This window comes from Onychomys torridus, chromosome 19 (assembly GCF_903995425.1).
Source record: "Onychomys torridus chromosome 19, mOncTor1.1, whole genome shotgun sequence".
Taxonomy (NCBI): Eukaryota; Metazoa; Chordata; class Mammalia; order Rodentia; family Cricetidae; genus Onychomys; species Onychomys torridus.
The window spans coordinates 52,199,900-52,220,654 of NC_050461.1; the positions used below are offsets into that span (position 1 = coordinate 52,199,900).

Sequence of the window (20,755 nt, forward strand, 5' to 3'; positions counted from 1 at the left end):
GTGAAGTTTTTTGTTAAAGAAAAACGAGCTGAGGGTGAGCCAGGGTTTCTGATGATTCTGTAGAAAGTTGAGTTCCAGAAGAAGAGAACAGTGCAGTGTGAACAGAAAAAGGCCAGTTCGTTTGGAGTTGGCCCCCAGGAAAGTGGCCTTTTTGTAATAGATTGGATGTGGAGGTTCCCAGCCCGTGGCTGGAGGAACTGTCTTGATTCCCAGAAGGAGTTGTACCTCTTGAAGATTTTGCTGCGGACAGTGTGGGAATAGTGATGGAGTCCGTTCTGAGAGCTCCATCCTCAGCAGAAGTGTCACCTAGGCTTGTAGGCTAAAAATGCAGAACGGGGATTAGGGCTGGGGGCTAAATAAAGGACTTCCCATATAAGGACAGGCTGCTGCCACACACCTGGCTTTGGTTATCAACAGTGGGTTCCAGCCAAGTGCAAGTGTAAGACAGTGTTAACACAAACAGTGATAGCCTGAGGTGGGGAGAGTGAGGTTCTGCTTCCTCAAATCACCATGTGTGACCTTAGGTCAGTCACAGTCTGTTTGATTTCCATATTCTTCTCCCATAAAACCAGAAGGTGTGCGCTCATACTCAGTGTTCCGTCAGGGCTTGTGAACAGGGCTGCAGTGAGTGTGCCCAAGCTGTGTAAGCTGCACTCCTTGGAGGCTCTGTCTTCGTGAACCGGACAGCATAGAGGTAGTTCATGCCTCTCAAATGTCATGTCACCTCCCAAGGTGATAGACTCTAGGAGCCAGCCACCATTTCCCCACTGCTGTCTGAAGTGGTTTTCCTTAGTGTTCATTTGGCAGCGTGGCAGTAAGAAAAGAATGACATGCTTGGACTCTGGCATCCTGAAGTGAAGTCTTAGCTGAGTTTGGTGACATTTTAGAAGCTCTAGATTCCTATTACTGCTTTACATTGTACTTCATTTGGCAGTCCAAAGGAACTGACCAGGTTAGCGATCACTGAACCCAGGATGTGTCACAGGCCAGGAGTTTGAGTGCATCTTCTTCGGTCTAGTGAGCTTGCTTTCCACAGTCCTACCCGACCCACACAAAGGCCGGGCTGGCCGCTCTGCAGTTCTGTCCTGCTTGCTTGCACAGTCTCAGTCTCAGGGACCTTTCTTTTTTTTCCCTCTCTCTGAGCTGACTAGAACTGATTGCACCATAGCCAAATGAGATGTCAGCACAAAGGGAATTCAGTGGCAGACCTGAACGGAACAGAAGTGACAAGTGAAAATCAATTAAAGGAGCCAGCTGCATGGTCTGCTGAGTGGCACAGGCCAGCGCTGTGGGGATCTTATGCCCTGTGCCTTGCTAGAGATCGATGCTTTGACTTTGTATATTGCTAATGCATACACAGAAAACCTTTGGGCATACTGAAGTTTTTGATGGTATTATTAAGTACTTGAATGATTGCTAGGATTTTTGTTGGTTTTGGTGGCTCAGCATACATATGGTTTCTTTTGGGAGACAAAAGAAAGGTATGAGACTTGCTTAAAAACAAGCTTTCCATTTCCCACTAGCAAGTCCCAAGGAGACAGGTCTTGGAAAGCTGTTGAGCGAACATGTGACTAAGGGTTTGCCAGCCAGGAACTGCTGCCATTGAACTAGAGATGTCAATAGTCTAGCAATGGTGCCAGCATCGTGCGTTCACTGTTAGAAATGCTAGTGGTGGCATTCCAAGCACATTATTTCTGTTGACTTGTCTCCCTGGGTTCTTAGCAATCCTGCTTCTCCACTATTAAATATGTGGACTAAACTGGTGTTCCTGATGAAATTCTCCTCCTTGATAAGCTGACTAAACTCAGCTTGCATTGTTTTCTCAGAAGGCAGATTCCTAGGGTTTGTAAATTAGCAATTTTATGAGTATTAAAATGAGAGTAGGTATGTTATGAATCTGTTAATAACTTGGCTCCTTCTAGATGACTGATAACCTGCACTTAAGCGAGTTGAAACTTATCTGTGATTACATTGCTGTGGAGTGAACACACGTTTCCATCTTGCTGGGCGCAGCTACTGTTAGCTTGGTGTAGGGGTAAAGCCTGATCTGTGGTTGCCATGGGCAGTGCAGTGTGAGGTTATGCTGGCCACACACTGAATTAGTCAGTGTTTTGAAAGAAGGTGATCATCTGTATTCTAAATTTCTGGGCACAATCATTTTCAGTTAAATATAAACTTTGAGATGGGCATCAAAACTAGAACCCTTAATTCTTCCATGAATGCCAGTCTCGAATCAAATATACAGTTTATTACATTTACTCAATAGAATGTATTGACTACTTTCCACACACTCAACTCTATTCAGGTTGCAGTTCTATGTCAGGAATAAAAAAGATGAACAGCAGCACACACTGTCCTCTGTCTTCTAGGAACACATAGGCTAACACAGAAAAACAATCAGATCACTAGAACTCAGTATTTCAAAGACTCGCTGCCTAATCGGACAGGGATAAAAGACAAGTGATACTCGATACCATGCCCTTCTCTTCACACAATGCCTGGCATGTGGTGTAGGTACTTTGGAAATAATTTCGAATTGACGAGAACGAGCACTGAAGAGGAGACATGCAGGGGAGCGTACCAGTTCCCCACCACAGCAGCAAAGTGAAGCTGCAGCTCAGAAAGACTGGGGAATAGTCAGGAACGGACAGACACGGCAGAGGTTGGCTACAGACCCAGAGGATGGAAAGAGAGAATTAGCCAATTTTAACTTAGAGGTTTGGAGGGATAGCTCAGGACACTACTCTGTATGCAGTTGAAAAATTCTGGTCAGTCCTGGTGCTGCAGGGGATGAAGTGCAGATAAAGCTTAGGATTTAGCACAGTCTCCGCTCTTTTAAAGCCAATGGTGTGAATAAGATTGTGCAACGAAAGTGATAATGTCTGTGACGATCTGGGGGAAGATAATGATTTTCCAGGATGGCTAGGGGAGTCTACCTGGGGATCTGTAGATCCTAAGCAGACTTTGCACCACTGAGCAGGCATGCAGTCTGCTTATAACCCCTCTGTGTGTGTGTGTGTGTGTGTGTGTGTGTGTGTGTGTGTGTGTGTGTGTGAGATCTATGTGGTTTTTTTATTCATTTTAAGTTGAAGATTAATAGATTTATGATAGTTTCATGTGTCATTATATTTGATGCTCAATTGTCCACCTTCCCCATTGCCCTCCCCCAAGTTATCAACCCCATTTCCTTCTTTCCCTCAGATATTGTCTTTAATCTTCCTTAGTAAATATTTAAAATTTCCTTCCTCTCATCACCCTTTTTTAGTTTCATGACTTACATACAAATGCACAGATACATACAAATATACACACATATATATGCAGTTTCAAATACGGTTCTGTATGTAAGAGAAAACGTAATAGACATTTCTAGCATTGATGACAATATTCTGAAGGAGGTCCCCCAACTTGCTATTTCCATGGGCTAGGGTAGTTTGTCGCTCAAGGGAAAAGTCCCCGAGGCTGTCAGTTTGTCCTGCCTTCCCTGCGCAGGTTGTGCCTGTCACAGACGTGCCTGAACTCACCTCTGTAGATCCTGCCCTCAGGCGGAGTCAACTCCGAAGTGAGCCCTGTGTCTTCGCCAAGCTTTTCCCCAGAACATTCTCCCAGAGCGTCCAGAGACTGACCGCGGGAGCTCGAGGAGGCTGCGGCTGAAGACAGGGAAACTTTTTCTCTATTGGAACAAATGGAAACCTTTTTTCTGTTTGGGTTGGGAGAGGTTGCTCTTTCATTTCTGTGAAAAGATACGAAAGTAAGTTGGGTACTAGAGCCGGCTGGCCGAGCCTCCAAAGCCAGCGCGTTTGTAATTGGTTGTTCTTTTCATGTTATTGCAGACATATCAGTCTTAATCCTTACATACGCCTCATTCATGCCTTGTGCTTGATTTCCATATCAATGAGAATGACTGGTATCCTTACATATCTTTGTTCTTGAAAGAGTGTTTTAGTATGAATTTAAACTTCGATACCCAGTCCCAAACAATTGGCTACTTTGTTTTCATTTGAACCTGTTCTGTATGGCTATTGGACATTTAACAACATGGTGCTAACCCGAACTGAGATGCACCACAAGTACAAATCCACACTGGGCCAAGAAAACACTGCATAGGGGAAAGATTAACGCATTTCAGAAAGTTTTATAGGAGCACCTGTTAAAATAACACTGTGAGTATACTGGGCCAAATAGGAAATAGTGTTAAAATTAATTCCTCTTGTTTCCTTTTAAATATGGAACACTTCACCAATTTTCTCGGTACATTTGCACGGGGCCGTGTGCATCTTCTCCGCACAGTTCCAATTTTAGCATCTGCATTGCTGAAATGAGCATTTTTTTCTCTTTTAGTTTTCTTGACGTGGCTACTAGAATATGACATAATGCCTATGCAGTTGTATTGCATTTCTGACAGACAGCATTGCTCGAGACAGTTTTATATGAAATGCTCTGCACCTGCCTTAATTGGTTGCCCCACTTGTGGGCCTGTTTTTCCACTGGTTGATCTAGTTGGTGACTCCTCTGCCCTGTGAGTAAGCTGGTGGTGATGCAGCAGTGACTCCAGGTCATTTAAAGTCTCCCTTGATTACGGAGAGCCTGGGAACAGGCAGGATGGGGAATTGATTGGCATACCTTTTGCTATTCAAACAGTAAATAATCTGTGTAGGGAAAACACTATTTTTGCTAGTTTGTTTTGGTTGCAATTGCCTTTAACAACAAGAAGTTAATTTTGTAGAATGTGTTCACCTCCTTTGTTCCTCAACATGTTGGGTAGTTAGTTGAGTAGTATCAAATTTTAGAGCATTGTCTAGAAGCAAGTTGGTCATTGCTATGTTGGGCATGTGTAGCCCTTGTTGAAATGCCACAAACATAACAAGTTCATGGACATCTGAATACTACTTCTTAACCTTGGGGTGGCTCCTGATGTTGTCTGTCAGTTATCTGAAAACAAAACCCTTTCTATCTTCTTAAAGAACAAACAGTTGGTGAGTGGAGACACCCTCACATCCCGAGTATGCCTTTTAGATGCATTTAGAATTTGGGAGTAAACACAGCTTTGGCTTCTGTTGTGGCCATTGTTTAGAGCCTCAACTGTCCTGCAATGGAAACTGAGTTTGATAAAAGGGAAAAATGTCCAAAAGCAATTTGTAACCTCTTTTATGATGAAGAAAACTCTACTTTCTAGAGACATTTTAGTAAATATCTACTGTTGAGTAGTTACTGTCTCATGTCTGAGGGGTCATCTTTAGGCCTCAGCCTCCCTCTGTCCTGATTTACCAATGTGAGATTACCAGTGTATTGCTGGGGTAGGAGGGTTTCTGGTTCCTGACCTTCCTCATTTTCACAGTATTCAGTAGATAGAGTCATCTGTAGGGCACTGCTAGAGGTTTTGCAGGTGGCAGACTGTACTTACATGTGCAGTGGATAGATAGGTCCTGACTTCATGGTGCTTATGGGGAATATATATGTGTACATATATGGTTATGAATAGAAATATTGCAGTTCAGTCCAGCACTATCCACACGGTAACACTGGGGATTGTGGAAGCCTTGGAAGGTTTCAAAGTGCAGCATTATAGAGAAAGTAGTGAAGGGGCCTGATAAAGGGTGAAAAAAAATTCAGTTGCCTTATCATACAAGTCACCAGAGAGGGTGATTACCATCCATTAATGAGTTCAGGGGAATGAAACCGCTTGGCAGATTAGGAACAGACTCCCCCTGGCCCCTTAACCTAAACTAAGGAGTTTGTACTCAGATCCTTTGGTATTCTCTGGCATTGCAAGGGGAACAACAAATTGAAATCATGCTTGCCGAGGATAACATCTAAGGCATCCTGAGAAGCGGATGGGAAATCCTGGTGCAGTTTCAACGGTTGCATGTATGTCGGAGAGAGAATGGTCTCACCAAGGCACTGGAAGAGGACTAGGCCAAGATGGATTTAGAAAAGAGGTTCAGGAGACCGATTGGGCCGTGTTCACAGTAACACTCAGTAAGCTCCTTTAATTTGCCCAGCAGCCATGAAATAGCTGTCACTATCCACATGCAGACAGGAAGGACAGATGCTGGGAAACTGGCTTAGGAACAAAAAGCCAGTACTTGAAGGAGTTAAAGTTAACCCCACATACTCTGGGCCCAGGTTTCCCCAAGTATTTCTCCCTTGACAAGGAGAAGCAGTTGTGAAATTTACAGCTTAGTGGCTTTTGTGTCAATTGAGGGAGGGAGAAGCCATCCTCTAAATATTACCACTGGGGCTCTGTTAGATTCTACTCTTGTATCATTCTGTGTGTTCATTCATGGTGTCTCTCATTCATCAGTTACCCATGATTCCGTGTTGTTCAGTTTCTCACTGTGTCCAGTGTCTGTGTCTGCCTATCACTTGGCCATCTTCTTGGCTGTACCACAACATGTAACATTGTCAATGACTTGACCATGGCGTTCCCTGCCCACTACAATGAAATGTGACGCCATTTTGACTACTCTTTTCCCTTCAAATGAAGGTATTACTTCACTGAAGTAAACATCTGAAAATTCCTTAACCTCTTAACCCACTCTCTCCCCACAAAGAATAAATAAATAATACAAATTGGTACCATTTGGGGGGGCTGGAAAGGAATGAAAGGGCACAGGGCAAATAATCTTAGGAAAAAAAGTGATCTTTTGGTAAAATTGTGTTTAACCAAGTATGAAGTGGTTATGGTTTTTAAAACTTTGAAATAAAGTTGAAAAACATTCACTAAGACATATTCCTATGAAAATTATCAGTAGGAAAGCAAATAAGGGAAAAAATTTGAACAGCCACTAGTGAATTGTCCAAAAATCAATTTGTATGATTGCCTGTTTTAGGTAAACTTGCGAAGTATTAACAAATCTTAACACTGTGAGTGTGAATTCATAGTATGTCAGCATGTATGTTTGCCTTTGATCCTGCTGCTACTTACTATACAGAGCAGTTACAGCTGAATGAGAAATACTGGGGCTTAGGTCAGCCTTGTCCACCTGACCACAGCAGTAACAGGATTTAAAACCACATACTAATTTCTCTAAACATTCCTTTCTGTAACTTTACCGCCTTACACGCTAAAGTTCCATATAGCACTTGCTTATAGCAAAAAATATTAATGGTGAGTCAATTTGTGCTTTTGCTGAACTCCCAGATTCTTAATTTTCTTCCAAACAGTAATGACTTGAGATGTGTGAGTATACATGGCAAATTCTATATAACCCTTGCAGGGTTGTTGACAGAATTTGACCATTCAACCCCTTAAGCATCAAGGAGAGCTCAGGGCGCTTGCTGGACCCCTGGGCCCCAGCTTGCCTGCCACTCCCCCTGGCAGCCCTGGAAGGCTGGCCTGCCCACCCTGAGTCTCACCCACTGTTCCCTACACTGGAAACACATGTGCGTGGGTTTCCTTTGTTTCCCAAGCCCGGCGCGTCCCCCAGTTTGTGGGCCAGTGAGTGACTCTGCACTCCTGCAGGGAGAAAGTGCAGGGCCGACTGCGCAGACGCCGCCTCCCGGCAGCCCTGGCCGGAACAACCTTCTGGGCTGCTGGCTGGGGCGCTCCCGGCAGGCACCGCGACGGGAGGCCTGGCCAGCGAGCTGCGGCCTGGGGCTGCGCAGGCCCCACCCCAGAGCGCTGGCTCCCCGAGTTTCTGCTGACCCAGTGTGCCCCAGGCCGCGCTCCCAGTTTCCCCGAAGCCCTCGCCCTAGCACTTTGCCCTCGCTTTCCCGGGGTGCCAAGAGCTTAGCGTCCCCGCTTCCTGATGGCTGCAGACCCCATCCGCCCCCTCTGGAAATGGCCCACCCCGATCCGAGCAGGACTGGTTGAGACTTGCTTTCCCAGAAGAAGCAGAATTGCTGACCCCAAAACCCAGAGTCCGGAAAGACCCAGCCAGGGTCCCTTGTGGGCGGGGTCGGAGGGGTGGGTGGAGCATTGGGGCGGAGGCGGGCTTCAGGAGGCGGATACTGCTGTGTGCAGAGCTGAGTGGCTGGAGTGGGCGGGGCCCGCGATGGGCGGGGCCAATTGTTGAGACCCTTGCTCCAGAGGCAAGGAGACTTGGCAGACACTTCAATTACACATTTGTGCGGTAGCTGTGTCAGAGCCTCGTGCAAGGTTCCTTGATGGGAAAACCACTTCATAGCATTTTTTAAAACTCAGGAAAAAGCCTAAGCTTTCGTAGCGTTTCATCTCCTTGTCTCTACCTTCTTAAAATTTTTTTAAAATTTTACTTAATTATTTTATGCTAACAGGTGTTTTGCCTGCTAGTAGGTTAGTGCACCACGTGTGCCTGGTGTCCACAGAGGCCAGAGGAAGACCTCATCGGATGCCCTGAAACCAGAGTTACAGATGGTTATGAGCTGAGAACTGAACCTTGCTCTGTAAGAGCAGCCAGTGACTGGTCCTTAACCACTGAGCCATCTCTCCAGTCTCTCCTTGGTTATTACATGCCAAGAGGTCTGTAGGGAAATGCTTCCCTGGAAATGAAAGGCTACTTTGTCTTGAAGACGTAAGGTCACTGGCTGCTCTCTTCACTCATCTTTTAGAGTTTTAAGTAGGGTATTGAAGTGTTGACCCTTGACTTTTCAAGCAGCCTAAACAGCACATATGGTACATTAATTAACACATATACTGCACCGAGGAGTAATCAGCTAGGGCTTCTGGTTTATAAATTATTTCTATTGTGATTTGTGGCCTGAATGATTTTTAAAGTCTGCACACTGTTGGTACTATGATAAGAGTATAATTAATAATCATTAACACATGATGTATATTTTCTGCCTCCTGAGTGCTGGGATTAAAGGTGTTGTGCCACCACCGCCCGGCTGACACTCTTTGATAGTGTTGTAAAGTTTGTTACAAAAGTTGTTGAGATAGAATCTGAGCAATGAGTGTTTTACAAAGTACATAAGAAATCCTCGTGAAGAATCATATATTGTTTTGTTTGTGATTATGCCTCATTTACTATGCATATTCATAGTATTTTTACACAACTATGTTTAGGGTGTGTATAATTATTATAGGATAGACATTGCTAACCTTGATCATTGCTCCTTACTGCTGACACTTGACAGTTAAAGTTTAAGCTAAACTAAATCCAATTATTTGGACATTTTGTGAAAAGATGTGAGTTGCACACCAGAGTGTACTGCTGCACTCTTAACTCTCTTTTTAAAAACCATCTAAAGGTATTCACTCATTCATCCATCTATCCGTTTATCAATTGATTTGTGTGTGTGTGTGTGTGTGTGTGTGTGTGTGTGTGTGTGTGTGGTTTTTGAGACTGACTAAATGTGAGCTTGCTGTTTTCTCTGGAGATTTTCTTGTGGACTAGGTGCTGGAAGGATAAGGCCAGCCACCAACCTGGCTTTGGTACATGACTGCTGGGTTTCTAACTCAGGTCCTGCCGCTTGCTCAGCCATGATTTACCAACTGAGCCACATCTCCAGCCCCTTTTTAGGTTTTGAGTTAGTATAATGGTTGTTAAGCTGATGGGGGTCAATAAGTTCTGGGTTGACAGGCTTTTAAATCCTTGGCTTTGTGAATATTGAGTTAGTAGAAAGACTTAATTTTCTTTGTATCTCAGGAGGGATATGTGTAATTAGAAAAGAAAGCAGAACAAATTCTTTGAGATAAACTGATGCAATTTGTAGCAGTGGAACATGAACTTGATAAAAAACAGCTTCCCCTCTCGTCCACCTGCCTTTACTATTACATTGACCCCAATGATGAAAACTGCCCAGAAATTACTAGTGTATCAAACTATTAATGTTATATGGATCATCCCAGACTTTAAATCCTAACTCAAGCACATTATCTGTTTGAGGTATTTTAATCACTTCTATCTGCAAGTGCAATTTCTATGTATCTTTGCTTATAGCAAATTCTAAAGATGAATTTTGCCCCCCCTAATATCACAATGACTTTTGGAATTCTTATGCTTCTGTAGTTTCTTGAATTAAACCTAAAATATTGGAAGAGATATGAAGCACATGAATAATTTGACCTGCTTTCCATTTAAAGTATAGATGGCTGCCTCAGATTATTTATACTTTCAATTTTGATCTCTTTCCCCTTTGGATTAATAATAGCTGGTTCCCTCCCCTTTAAGGGTGGCATTGAGCTCACATTTCATGTGTAATTTCTCTGCCTGTGCAGGCACGTCACTGAACTTGAGAGTGTCTTTTTGCATGCCACTTGACGTGGACTCTACTGAAGTGCTCCTCTGTGCTTGGTTTCTCACCCTTCCTGCCAAGCAATCAAGGATATATGTATATGTAGCTGCATTGTGCCAGGACTTAAGGTAGCTTTCACTGAAACACTGATGCTTGGTAAAATGTGATACAAATGAACATTACTGCCTGGTGGCCAGTTTCTTTTTATGTTTGGTTATATATTGTTTATTTCAGAAATCTCACCTTTATCTCAAAGGCTGTAAAGAATCTGTATGAGTGAAATCGAGTCTACTTAATTTAAAAGTGCTGACAGGGCTCCTGTAAGCAGGTGCTCTGGTATAACAGGTCCCCACGTTTTGTTTTGTTTTGTTTTACTTTGAGTTTTGCACTGTACCTTCCTGCTGTACAGTAGGGACTGCCTGCCAAGCAGATGTAAACAGCGTATTCTTTAAGAGTTTTCTGTTGGAAGATTTGGATTGTGGAACTTTACTAGGAAGAATTATGTTATGTAACGTTTTCATGTCTAAACTTGAGCATACTGCTTAACTTCAGTGTTGGCTATGGTTCTGTGTGTTTCCTCCTGGTTGGTTTACTGGTTTTCATGTTAAAATTGAAATTTATTCAGTTTTACTAAATTACAAAGAGGTTTAGAGCAGATTGGCTTTCTAGCATGCAAGAAGTTCTGAATTCAATTTGGGGCACTAGAAAAAGAAACGACAAATTATTTTGTTAGACAAATGGTTCTTTTCTAACTCCAGACAACAACCTATAGGCGTTTCTATGAGCCAAAACATTTAAAAGCCCCAATTATTCCTGCAAAGTAAAAGTAGAGCAATTTCCAATTCATAGAGAAATTTCTAGAAATTATTAGCTGAATTTTTATTTGTTTTTTGAAAGAGGGCCTCCTGTAGCCCCTGCTTACCTAGCACTCACTGTGTAGTCCTCAGGCTGCTCTCTCCCTCTGGATTCTACTGTCCCACCTTCCTGAGTGTTAGGGTTACAGACAGTAGAGAAAGGTACCATACAACCAAGAGGAAGGACATTTGGAGGATATGAGTATACTACGGATATAATCTTGTACGTACATTTGGAAAAGTTACATGGGCCACCTGACCAAAGTAGTATTTCACAGACTTGACTGAGACAGGGTAAGATTCACACTACTCAAACTGGTATGTAGTTTAAAACTTAGGAACTGTCTGTTTCTGGAATTTCCCAATTTATGCATTTTTTTTGGATCACAGTTGAAATGCTGATGATAAAGGGAGCTGCTGTTTCAGGCTTGTTCTTCAAGGGAACACGGTAACCACAGAATTATAGGAGTGACCTTGTCGTTGAATGTCAGGATGCGTCCTTTGATGTGAAGCAGTTGTCCTTAAGAGCACAGTTACAGATAAAGGCATGTGCTGTTGCAGTAAATGCCCTAACAGGAGCTGCCTGCCTTCCTCTCTGAGCTGCTGGTGCTCCATAGCTGCCCACTTGCTCACTGATTTCACTGTGAGCTGAGCCCCAGGAACCTCCAGACCCTCACTTCTTCGGGAAACAAATGTATGATTGCAATTCTTTAGAAACAAGATCTTTAAGTCCTTTTATTATAGAAGGTCAATATTGAAGAATTTTTGAAGTCTAAAGAGTGTAAAATAAATAATAAAGCAATTTCATGCAGCTATGACTTTGTTTTGAAGATTTTCTCTTCTTCCTGTGTGAACTTTTTTGTAAATGACATACTTACTACCCAGTGGGGAGCAGAGTGGATTGGTGACATACTCCTGGGCAGTTGCCTTAAAAATGTCTCTGTCTAACTTGACCTCTTCTGATGTCCCGCGGTAGGCTGAGTCTCCTGCAGATAATACATGCGTTTGGGTTTTTGTCCAGGGTGCCCTCAGCAAATAAGACTATATTAAACAGTCAGTGTAAAAGAAGGAAGTGAATGGTGCAACTAGTCTGGAGCCAGGGGGTGGGGCACAGATCTGAAAGAAAAGAAAACAAGCTCTATGTGTATATCTCCATCCATTCTTCTCCAGAGAATTCTTCCTTAGCTTTGTAGTTATTGGTTTGCCTAATTAAACAGATCCTTCAAAGAAACTCCACTGAAAGAAGAGCCCTCTGCAGTGCAGAGGGTAAAGCTCCCACAGTTGAGTGCAGGTTCACCTCAGCTTCCCTTCCTCTTGCTGGTCTTCCTGTTCCAATCCTGTAACCAAGACCATGCCACACAGTTGAAACTTCGAAGGGCCCAGAAGATGTTCTGTGATCTGTGGTGGTAACCACGCCCCTAGTGTGTTTCCAGCTCATCCATTTTGGTGGAACTATTTTAAGGCAAAAGGTTTCTCTTCCTCTGACATCCACCCAGCTGGCCAGACCTTGGAGAGGGCAGCAGCAAAGACGGGCCCCTCAGTCACAACACTAGGAACATGGCTGAGCAGTAATCCCAGACTCATTGGTTAATGTAAAAGTATGTTTGCTTTTGAAACACCTCCTGGTCCTCCAGGGTTCAGGCCGTTTCTCTGGCCTTCCTGCTTGACCTTTACATTGGCAGTCTGAAGTCACTGTGGCTCGTGCATATACAGTGTCATCTCTTCCAGTGACTTTATAACAACTTTGAGCTTCTGTGCTAGGTAGGCAGGACTGGGGGAACAGTTAAATATTCCCACATTTGCATTTTTAGTACTTTAGTTATTATACATTCATACTATATTTTTCATTTATAATATGAAATTCATAATATTTATATTTTTCAAAATAAAAAATTGTTTTTATGAAATGTAATTGGAATTTACTTATTGCCTTGTGTTTTAAGATTCTAACCCTAACTCATAACTCAAACTCTAGGTATACAAGGTTGAGTAGACAGAATTTCTGCCTAAAACGTCATTGCAATTGAACCAAATTAGGGCATACACAACAAGATGAATATTTAGAAAAATATCCAACACCATTTCAGCTTTGGTAGAGTTTATCACTGCCATCTGGTGAGCAGCATGGTCTGGGACCCTCCCCTGCTTAACATCTGTGGCTTGTTTGGCTTCTTCAGAACAGGACTTGCAAATAAATCTGGAAAGTTCCAGTAGGAAGTGGATGTTAATGTGAAGGCTACAGGAAGGGCAGCTAAGCAGATGTGACACCGTGCACAAATACTGGTGTCTTCTGTGCGTGGCATCTTCTGCTGTAGTGCATCTTACAGCCATCTGCATGGAAAGCATTTCTTCTTTAAAAGCATTTCTAGATTTTTATTTGAAAATCTAGATTATTTATATACACATGTTGTGCCGAAAAAAACAAATGAAGTTATGAATACATGCATCTGTTTGGGCCTATGTTTTTCATGCCACAGCTTTATTTCTTGATAAACACCAGTGGTATGGAAATGACTTGTAAATGTCTACTTTTTCTTTAATGTTTGGAATTATTTGTGTATCTGGGTCTACAAACATACTGTTGACATAACGAGGAAGGTTGCTCTGGGTTTAGAGAACATTGATGGAGAAGGTATGTTACACCACTGGCCAGCTGTGTCCTGTGATAGAAGCTGCCTTGCCTCCCACTTCCCAGCCAGACTGCAAAGCCCAGGTTCACTTTGTCCATTAAGTATGACAAGGTTATGGTCCCTGTGTAGCTTCAATAAAATATCAACTCTAATCTGACTTTCCTCATTTCAAATCTAGAAAAACATCCGCATCAGGGAGAATGGGAAACGTCTGCTTTTGAGTAACACACGTTCTCTATTACCGCCAATGCTCAAGACTTAACTGTCATAAAGGAATTTAAAATCTACTCTTGAGTACAGAGACAAATGCATTAGATGTGTAGATGCCATCAGTAAATGTGGCCAGACTGGGGTTTGCCTTAGTTTACACTAGTGTGTATCTCAGGAGCCAAATGCTGCCTGTGACTTTAACCCTGTTATATATGTGTCTGCATCGTAAGGAGCCATGACAACTTAAGTTCGTTCGTTCTCTCTCTCTCTCTCTCTCTCTCTCTCTCTCTCTCTCTCTCTCACTCACACACACACACACACACACACACACACACACGTTTGTGCCCCATTGTTTGTATTATAGACACTGCATTCATTCACCCACATGTGTTTGCTTAGTAGTTAACTACTGAGTTCTTGCTGTCCTTGATACTCTTTCCAGGTAACAGTGGGCAGGCTAGGCAAGGCCCTAGCTCTTGTGGAAAGAGACAGTGCATGGATAAACAGAAATCCTCAGGTAATAGGACAAGGAGAGGGCTTACTGAGAAGTGAGGTAGATGCTGTCAGCAGTGTTTGAGGAAGAGGCCCCAGGTGAGAAGTCCAGTCTGGGGGCGACTGGAAGAAAGCCATAGTGACTAAATGAAGTTCCACACTTTGACCGTTTATAGGGGTTCAGCTAGGTGGTCCCAGGTTTTGTCTCCCTTCTTCAACTAGCACTGATGAGCAAGGCAGCCTTGCTTCTCAGGGGTCGACTAGCCCTTAGCTCAGCTAGCATGGCGATAGTCTTGCCCTGTCCGATAAGCCAGTCCAGACTCACCCAAGAAAAGGAGGTTGGTGTGTATTGCCTCTTGGTTCCGGGACTTAAACACAGCACAGCATTACTGCTGCCTCTCTAGTTTGTTGATCCAGGTACATCATAAGCTTGGGTCAGATTGAACAGTCACCCTGTTCACTGATGGCATTTTCTGTGCACCCATTTCCTCTTCTGCTTCAGGAATCAAAATAAAAGTATCCTTACACATTTGGAGAAGTGATCGCATAGGAGCATGACTTCAGTGCCGCCAGGCTCCTGAAATTCAACAGCCAGGTACATAGGAGAGCGGCCTAGGGCTCCCAGGCACAGGCATGTCACTCATAAATGAGGAAGTTGTCACATTGCCTATTCGTGAAACACACTACTCAGTGTCACAATAACCAATGGATTTTGGCAGCATGCATGTATTAATTGTTATCATTATTTGTTTTTTGCCTATTTAAAATATATTCTGGGAGTAGTCGTTCTATGTAGCACACACTACACATTGTATGGGCAATTGTGGTTTTGTTTTGCCAGCTAAGCAGACAACTGAGTGGTTGTGATAGCCACATCCTTGGGTTGCATTTGGGCTATATGTGTTAGGAGGAGACAGAGAAGAGTTAATAAATGGAAGGGGAATGCCAGCAAAGATTTCTGGGTTTGTGTGTTCACTTTTTTGGTGGTTTATAAAATTAAAAAAGGCTAGTAAAATAATAATAATAATAATCTGATGTGATAAATACAACTTGCTAAAATTAAAACATTGCAACCCAGTGTGAGCTGTTGGTGCTTACATTTGTTGGGGGTGGCGTAGAGAGGGGTGGGAGAGAGAATAAATTAGCCTGCACTTTGAATTGTATAATATCCCGAGACATAGTTGAGGGGGCTGTTTATTTATTGCATTTGCAATGAATGTCTCACTTGGCATATTGGTCTTTTGGGCCCAGCCAAGTAAGACATACCAAATAGTATAAATAGAAGTATATTTTTGTTCTTTGGACACACTTACAGGTCAAATTTTTCTTTTTTAAAGAGCATCTAAATCTTTGCTAAGAATTTGCTATTCTTTTTAGGAAGTACTACTGTGTCTAAGAATTCCCCCATACCCATTTCCCTTTGGGTTGAATAGCAGCGTAGAATTGGAGACAAAAATTGTATCATTTTAATATTTAATTATGCTAAAGATACAGTGTCTCTAATCCTTGGAGAAAATAATGGATTACTCTTCATCGTGGTTACTCAGATGGAAAATTAGGCCTGGCTCACTCCTTCCCCTTGTTATTTTGAAATAAATGCAGATGGATCAAATATTTAAATTAAAAAAGTAAAGTCAAACACATATTAAGAGAAAACATGAGTGAAAACATTTTAAATTCAGAGCTGGAGAGATGGCTCGAAGGTTAAGAGCACTGGCTGCTCTTCCAGAGAACCAGAGTTCAATTCCCAGCACCCACATGGTGGCTTACAACCATCTATAATCAGACCTGGTGTCCTCTTCTGGTGTGTAGTCAGAACACTGTATACATAATAAATAAATAAATCTTTTAAAAAATTAAACTTGAAGGAGGAGAGATTTTCCTGGTATGGCACAAGTCCTAGAAGGTGTGGAGGAAACTTAAAATATTAGCTTTCTTATTTTAACCCTGATTTTGGAACTCACTGCAGTGTATGCATTTTTCCATGTTAGATTTCAGTTATGTAGTACTATCTAGTGTAAGCATACCATACTTCATATAACTACATCCTAATTTTGTATACTTTTACTAATTTGATATTACATTAACTAATGATACAGTTTACATGCCCTCTCTCTCTATCTCTATCTATCCATATATATATATATATATATATATACGCAGTATGTCACAAATTATTTCCGTAAAGGGATTTCTCTTACAGATAGATTTCCAGGTGGGTAGATACACTGTACACTGTTAGGTTCTTGAGTTTTATTTTGGTTGCTGTTGTAGGGGATGGTTTGTTTGTTTGTTTGTTTGTTTTTACTTACCTACATGTGTTCAGGAATCTACTCTGTACATACAAGTGCTGGCTGCTGTACTATCTATTTTTATCAACATCAAAGATACTTGCATACATTTATTGAATTATTAATGATATCCAATGGCTGTTAATGTCATTTCTTATTTTAACCAATTACTTTTAATTAAATAAGATCTCCTGTAGTAAATAAATAAACCTGCATTATAAGACAATGTACAATGAAAAATACATTGCTGTGCCTGAAGGCAATTATCAGTGGCGCACCCCCCACCCCCCATTTCTTGGGAATGTTCTACTTGCATTGCATAGATGACACAACTATTGTTTATACACACATGCTTCTTCTCTTCTTGGGTTTTTTTTTTTTTTTTTTTTTTTTTGGTGGGGGGGGAGTGGAATAGAATATTATAGAAAATTCCTTATTTGCACAGCTAGGTTTTCTTCATCTGTTTTTAGTAGTGCTGTTCTTTTTTATTTTTTACAATTCATTTCTTTATTAGTGTGAGAGTGGGGAAAGCACCCACACCAGAGCTTATGTTTGGGTCAGAGGACGTCCTCCAGGAATCAGTTCTTTCCTTCCATCATGTATGTTCTGGGGCTCAAACTCGGGTTGTTGAGGTTGGCCACCAGTGTTTAACCTGCTGAGCCATCTGTGGTCTGAGTTAGTGTTTTTGTTCTTTCTCTGGGTATTTTACTTGGGAAAGTGGGAAGGACTCTGAAAGTGAGAAAAGCCGCTTCTGATCAGCTCTCCTTCTTAATTCATGTGTTACCCTCTCCGTCCTGGGCAGATAGCCACCTTGAGTTGTGTGATTTGGGTCGAGATAGCCAGTAGGGCAAGTAAGAGGGGTCAGGGTCAAGGGCTTGGCTGCTGCTGACCTTTGTGCTGTGCTTTCGAGTTCTCTACAGATGGAAACTGCATAGGCACACAGTCAGCCAGTGTAGACTATAGGCTCATTTGAAACCCGTGTGACAGGCCTCAGCTCTGTAGCTAGAGAGCCTCAGTTTTGTTATCCCTCCCTCCCTCCCCCTCCCTCCCTCCCTCCCTCCCTCCCTTCCTTCCTTCCTTCCTTCCTTCTTTCCTGTGTGCACATATGTTTTGCCTGCATTTTGTCTGTATGCCATGTACATGCCTGGTGCCTTCAGAGGGTGTCAGATTCCCTTTAAGTTTGAATTACAGACAGTTGTGGGCCTCCATGTGTGTACTGGGAGTTGAACCCAGATCTCATGGAAGAGCAGCTTGTGTTAACCCCTGCGCTGTGTCTTCAGCCTTTTTGTTGTCTGAAGCCTCTCTCTGCCTCACTAAAGGTCGACTCTGTTCCTCTGTGGAGAAGGACATTGGCCACGCACCCTATTTCACTCTTGGTAAAGCCCTGCATTCTTATTGGTAATTTACATGCCACTGGTTCCGACTCACTGCACATTGAAGTCGGAAGAAGAACGGCAACATGGGTATCTCAGCTTGTCCTCTTGGATTCTGGAGTTTTAAAACAAATGTATAGGGATGCTTGAATACATTAAATTGGGAGTTTACATGAAGCTCGCCACTTTGACTGTCTTGAGATACTAAGCACAAGCCTTGCATGGATTAAATATCCAGAAAGTCTTTATTAATGAATGTGGAAGGGTGTGTCTTTTGTGTTGCAGAGTACAGCCAATAGGAAGAATGAACATTTAGATGTCAGTGCACACCTTTCCAGTTTGGTCCAGTCTTTCTCCTGAAAACACCATATTTTTCCAGTTGCACATACTTGCTTTAGCTTAAAGTTAGGATTGCATCATAGCCAAATTAAATATTATGTCAGTGGCTAATAGCTAAATATTAACACCATATATCAGATCAATATAAATGTACTTCAGTTCGTATGTAGATCATTTCTGGCTAATGAGAGACACACGGTTATCAACTTTCCTTTTAAAATTTATTTTCAAGTTTATGAGAGAAGTAGCACCCAGCATGGCTGGTTCCTGGTAAGTTTGCTGACCTGAAATGATGTGAAGCTTGAAATACTCCGTTGCTCCCACTAGAGGGGCTCCTTCCAAAGGAGACAGATGCTCCGAGGCCAGCATGAAATCCTTCCTGTGACATTGCTGTTTCCTTGAGAGTAAACTGAAGCAGTCTCTTTTTTCTGTGGGTGCTAACCTTAGAACCTTAAAGAACAGAGAATTTTCGGACAGGAAGCCAGGATGCATGCTTTAAGATCATAGCCTTTGAAGAAGACAGCTTTGTGAAGTTTCCTAAGTGAGGTGAGTCTCAGAGTCTAGCAGGAGTTTTGAAATACCCTACAGCCTGCTGGAGAGGGAGGCAGAGCTGAATCCGAAGCCAGCCTGTGCTCACAGTCACATGCAGAGCTCTAAATTCCACAGAGAACGCTGCTCTCACCTCCCGTTGTCAAATATAGTAAAGCCTTATCTTTAAATAGATTTCTATTTGCTACTGATTTTTTTTTTTTGCTACTTGACTTTTAAAATCTGTTAAAATATGCAGAACTCACTCTGTAGATACCCATCTCCACTTTAATATGCTCAGCAATAATTGTACGTATGTGAAAACACCCACATCCGGGTTGTGTGTCCTAATGGAGTGATGAGGACCGCAGCTCGTAAGCAGATGTCACAGAATGCCCACAGTAGTTGCGTTTGGCAGCGTTTCCCTGAACAGGGTTGTAGCTGAAGTTTTCAGTGTCAATTAGGAGTTGTAATTTTAAAATTATTTGATGTCAGTAGCTTGGTGTTGCAGAAGGCAGGACACAGGATATTCGAAGGTGTAAGCTTTTGTGTGGGGGAAGGGATCCTAAGCTAACGTCTACAATAAGGCTTCTTTCTAAATCTGCAGTTAGCTTTGGAAATCGAAGTGTAAACAGAAATGGTGTAAGTGGATCTTACCATGATTTTCTACTCTAGTTGATCCAACATCTCATTCTTTAGCCTAAAATCATATTTGATATCAGCAACATATGGTTTTCATCACAGCCTAGCTGCTCATCTTCTTAGTGCGGCATCCAGGCTGCCATCTCTCTGCCTTGGGGGGGCGGGGCTCTGATCTCCATCAGCACTTCCCCTTTAACTCCTTGGTTGTGTGCTGGCTGTCGGTCCAGGGTAGTCTTCCTTGGTGTCGAGTCGTGGTCATTTATGGCAGCACACGTTGGTGAGGCCTGTGTACATCTGCCTCAGGACAGTGACAGGTCCCTCCCAGCCCCGACCCCCCACAGCCTTCACCAGGTGCCCAACACTCAGCCTGTCTCCTTCCTTGTTTCTTCCCTTCACATTGGCTCTTTGTAGTAGCCAAACTTACGAGCTTAAGACACTAGACTGAATAGTTATGTTTAAAAACCAGTAATTATCAATACATGTCTCATTCCACACAGCTTTTAAATTCATGGTAATGAGCTCTGTCGTCTACTACACAAGACTGACAGGCACTCTTGAAGTCTTGCCATCATTTGATAACTCCTAGGTTCTGCCTGCCTCTCCCAGAGCACTGCTTTCAAGAACTCTTGCTCTGCCACATTCCAGAGGTTGGCTCCGCCCACGCTGCCATGAGTAGGACAAGAAGCTACTAGCAACAGTGGCAAGACAATCAGCACAGTAGCTGCTTACCTGAGCGTGACTTACCCTCACAGATCATCGGTAACAAGACAGCATCTTGTGGTGTGAGCAGGATGGTCCTGTTGAGGATTTGCATCACCACACACATCGGGGCAGGTGGGCCCTCTCAGTGAAGCCCACTGACCCTATGAGGAGTCACAGAATCCCTCCTGACTTTCTCCCTAGGCAGGCTGCAATGGACAGCTTCTTCTCCATCTCACTCAGCTTGGGCTTCTAGGGCTGCACTCAGAAGGGATTCTTGATAGTGCCTAAATTATTTCTCTCCTTATGATTGCAGGTTGAAGTCTTGGCCTCGGACGATGCAGCCTTTGGACTCAAGGTGTGTGGCCTGGTGTGGTTTATCATGCAGGTCCTATCGTCCCATCCCCCCCCCCCCCCCCCGTCCCCCCCGCCCCATTCCCGAGGCTTCACAGTGAGGCTTTGCTGCTTTAATCTAACGCCAATGCGCTAACAGAAGCACATGTTTACATCACTTAGGCTATGGTTGGGATTAGACT

At 42.9% G+C, this 20,755-nt stretch overlaps 1 protein-coding gene across 4 annotated transcripts in view; it reads left to right on the plus strand.

The window, feature by feature from the left end:
- Positions 1 to 20,755, plus strand: part of Arid1b (AT-rich interaction domain 1B) — a 369,773-nt gene that overhangs the window by 198,883 nt on the left and 150,135 nt on the right. For 3 of the 4 annotated variants that reach the window (XM_036168631.1, XM_036168632.1, XM_036168633.1), the window contains exon 5: positions 20,536 to 20,577. The exons of the other annotated variant lie outside the window; for it this stretch is intronic. In XM_036168631.1, the coding sequence (XP_036024524.1) occupies positions 20,536 to 20,577 (42 nt within the window). The remainder of the gene's footprint in view (positions 1 to 20,535; positions 20,578 to 20,755) is intronic. 4 annotated transcript variants of the gene reach the window in all.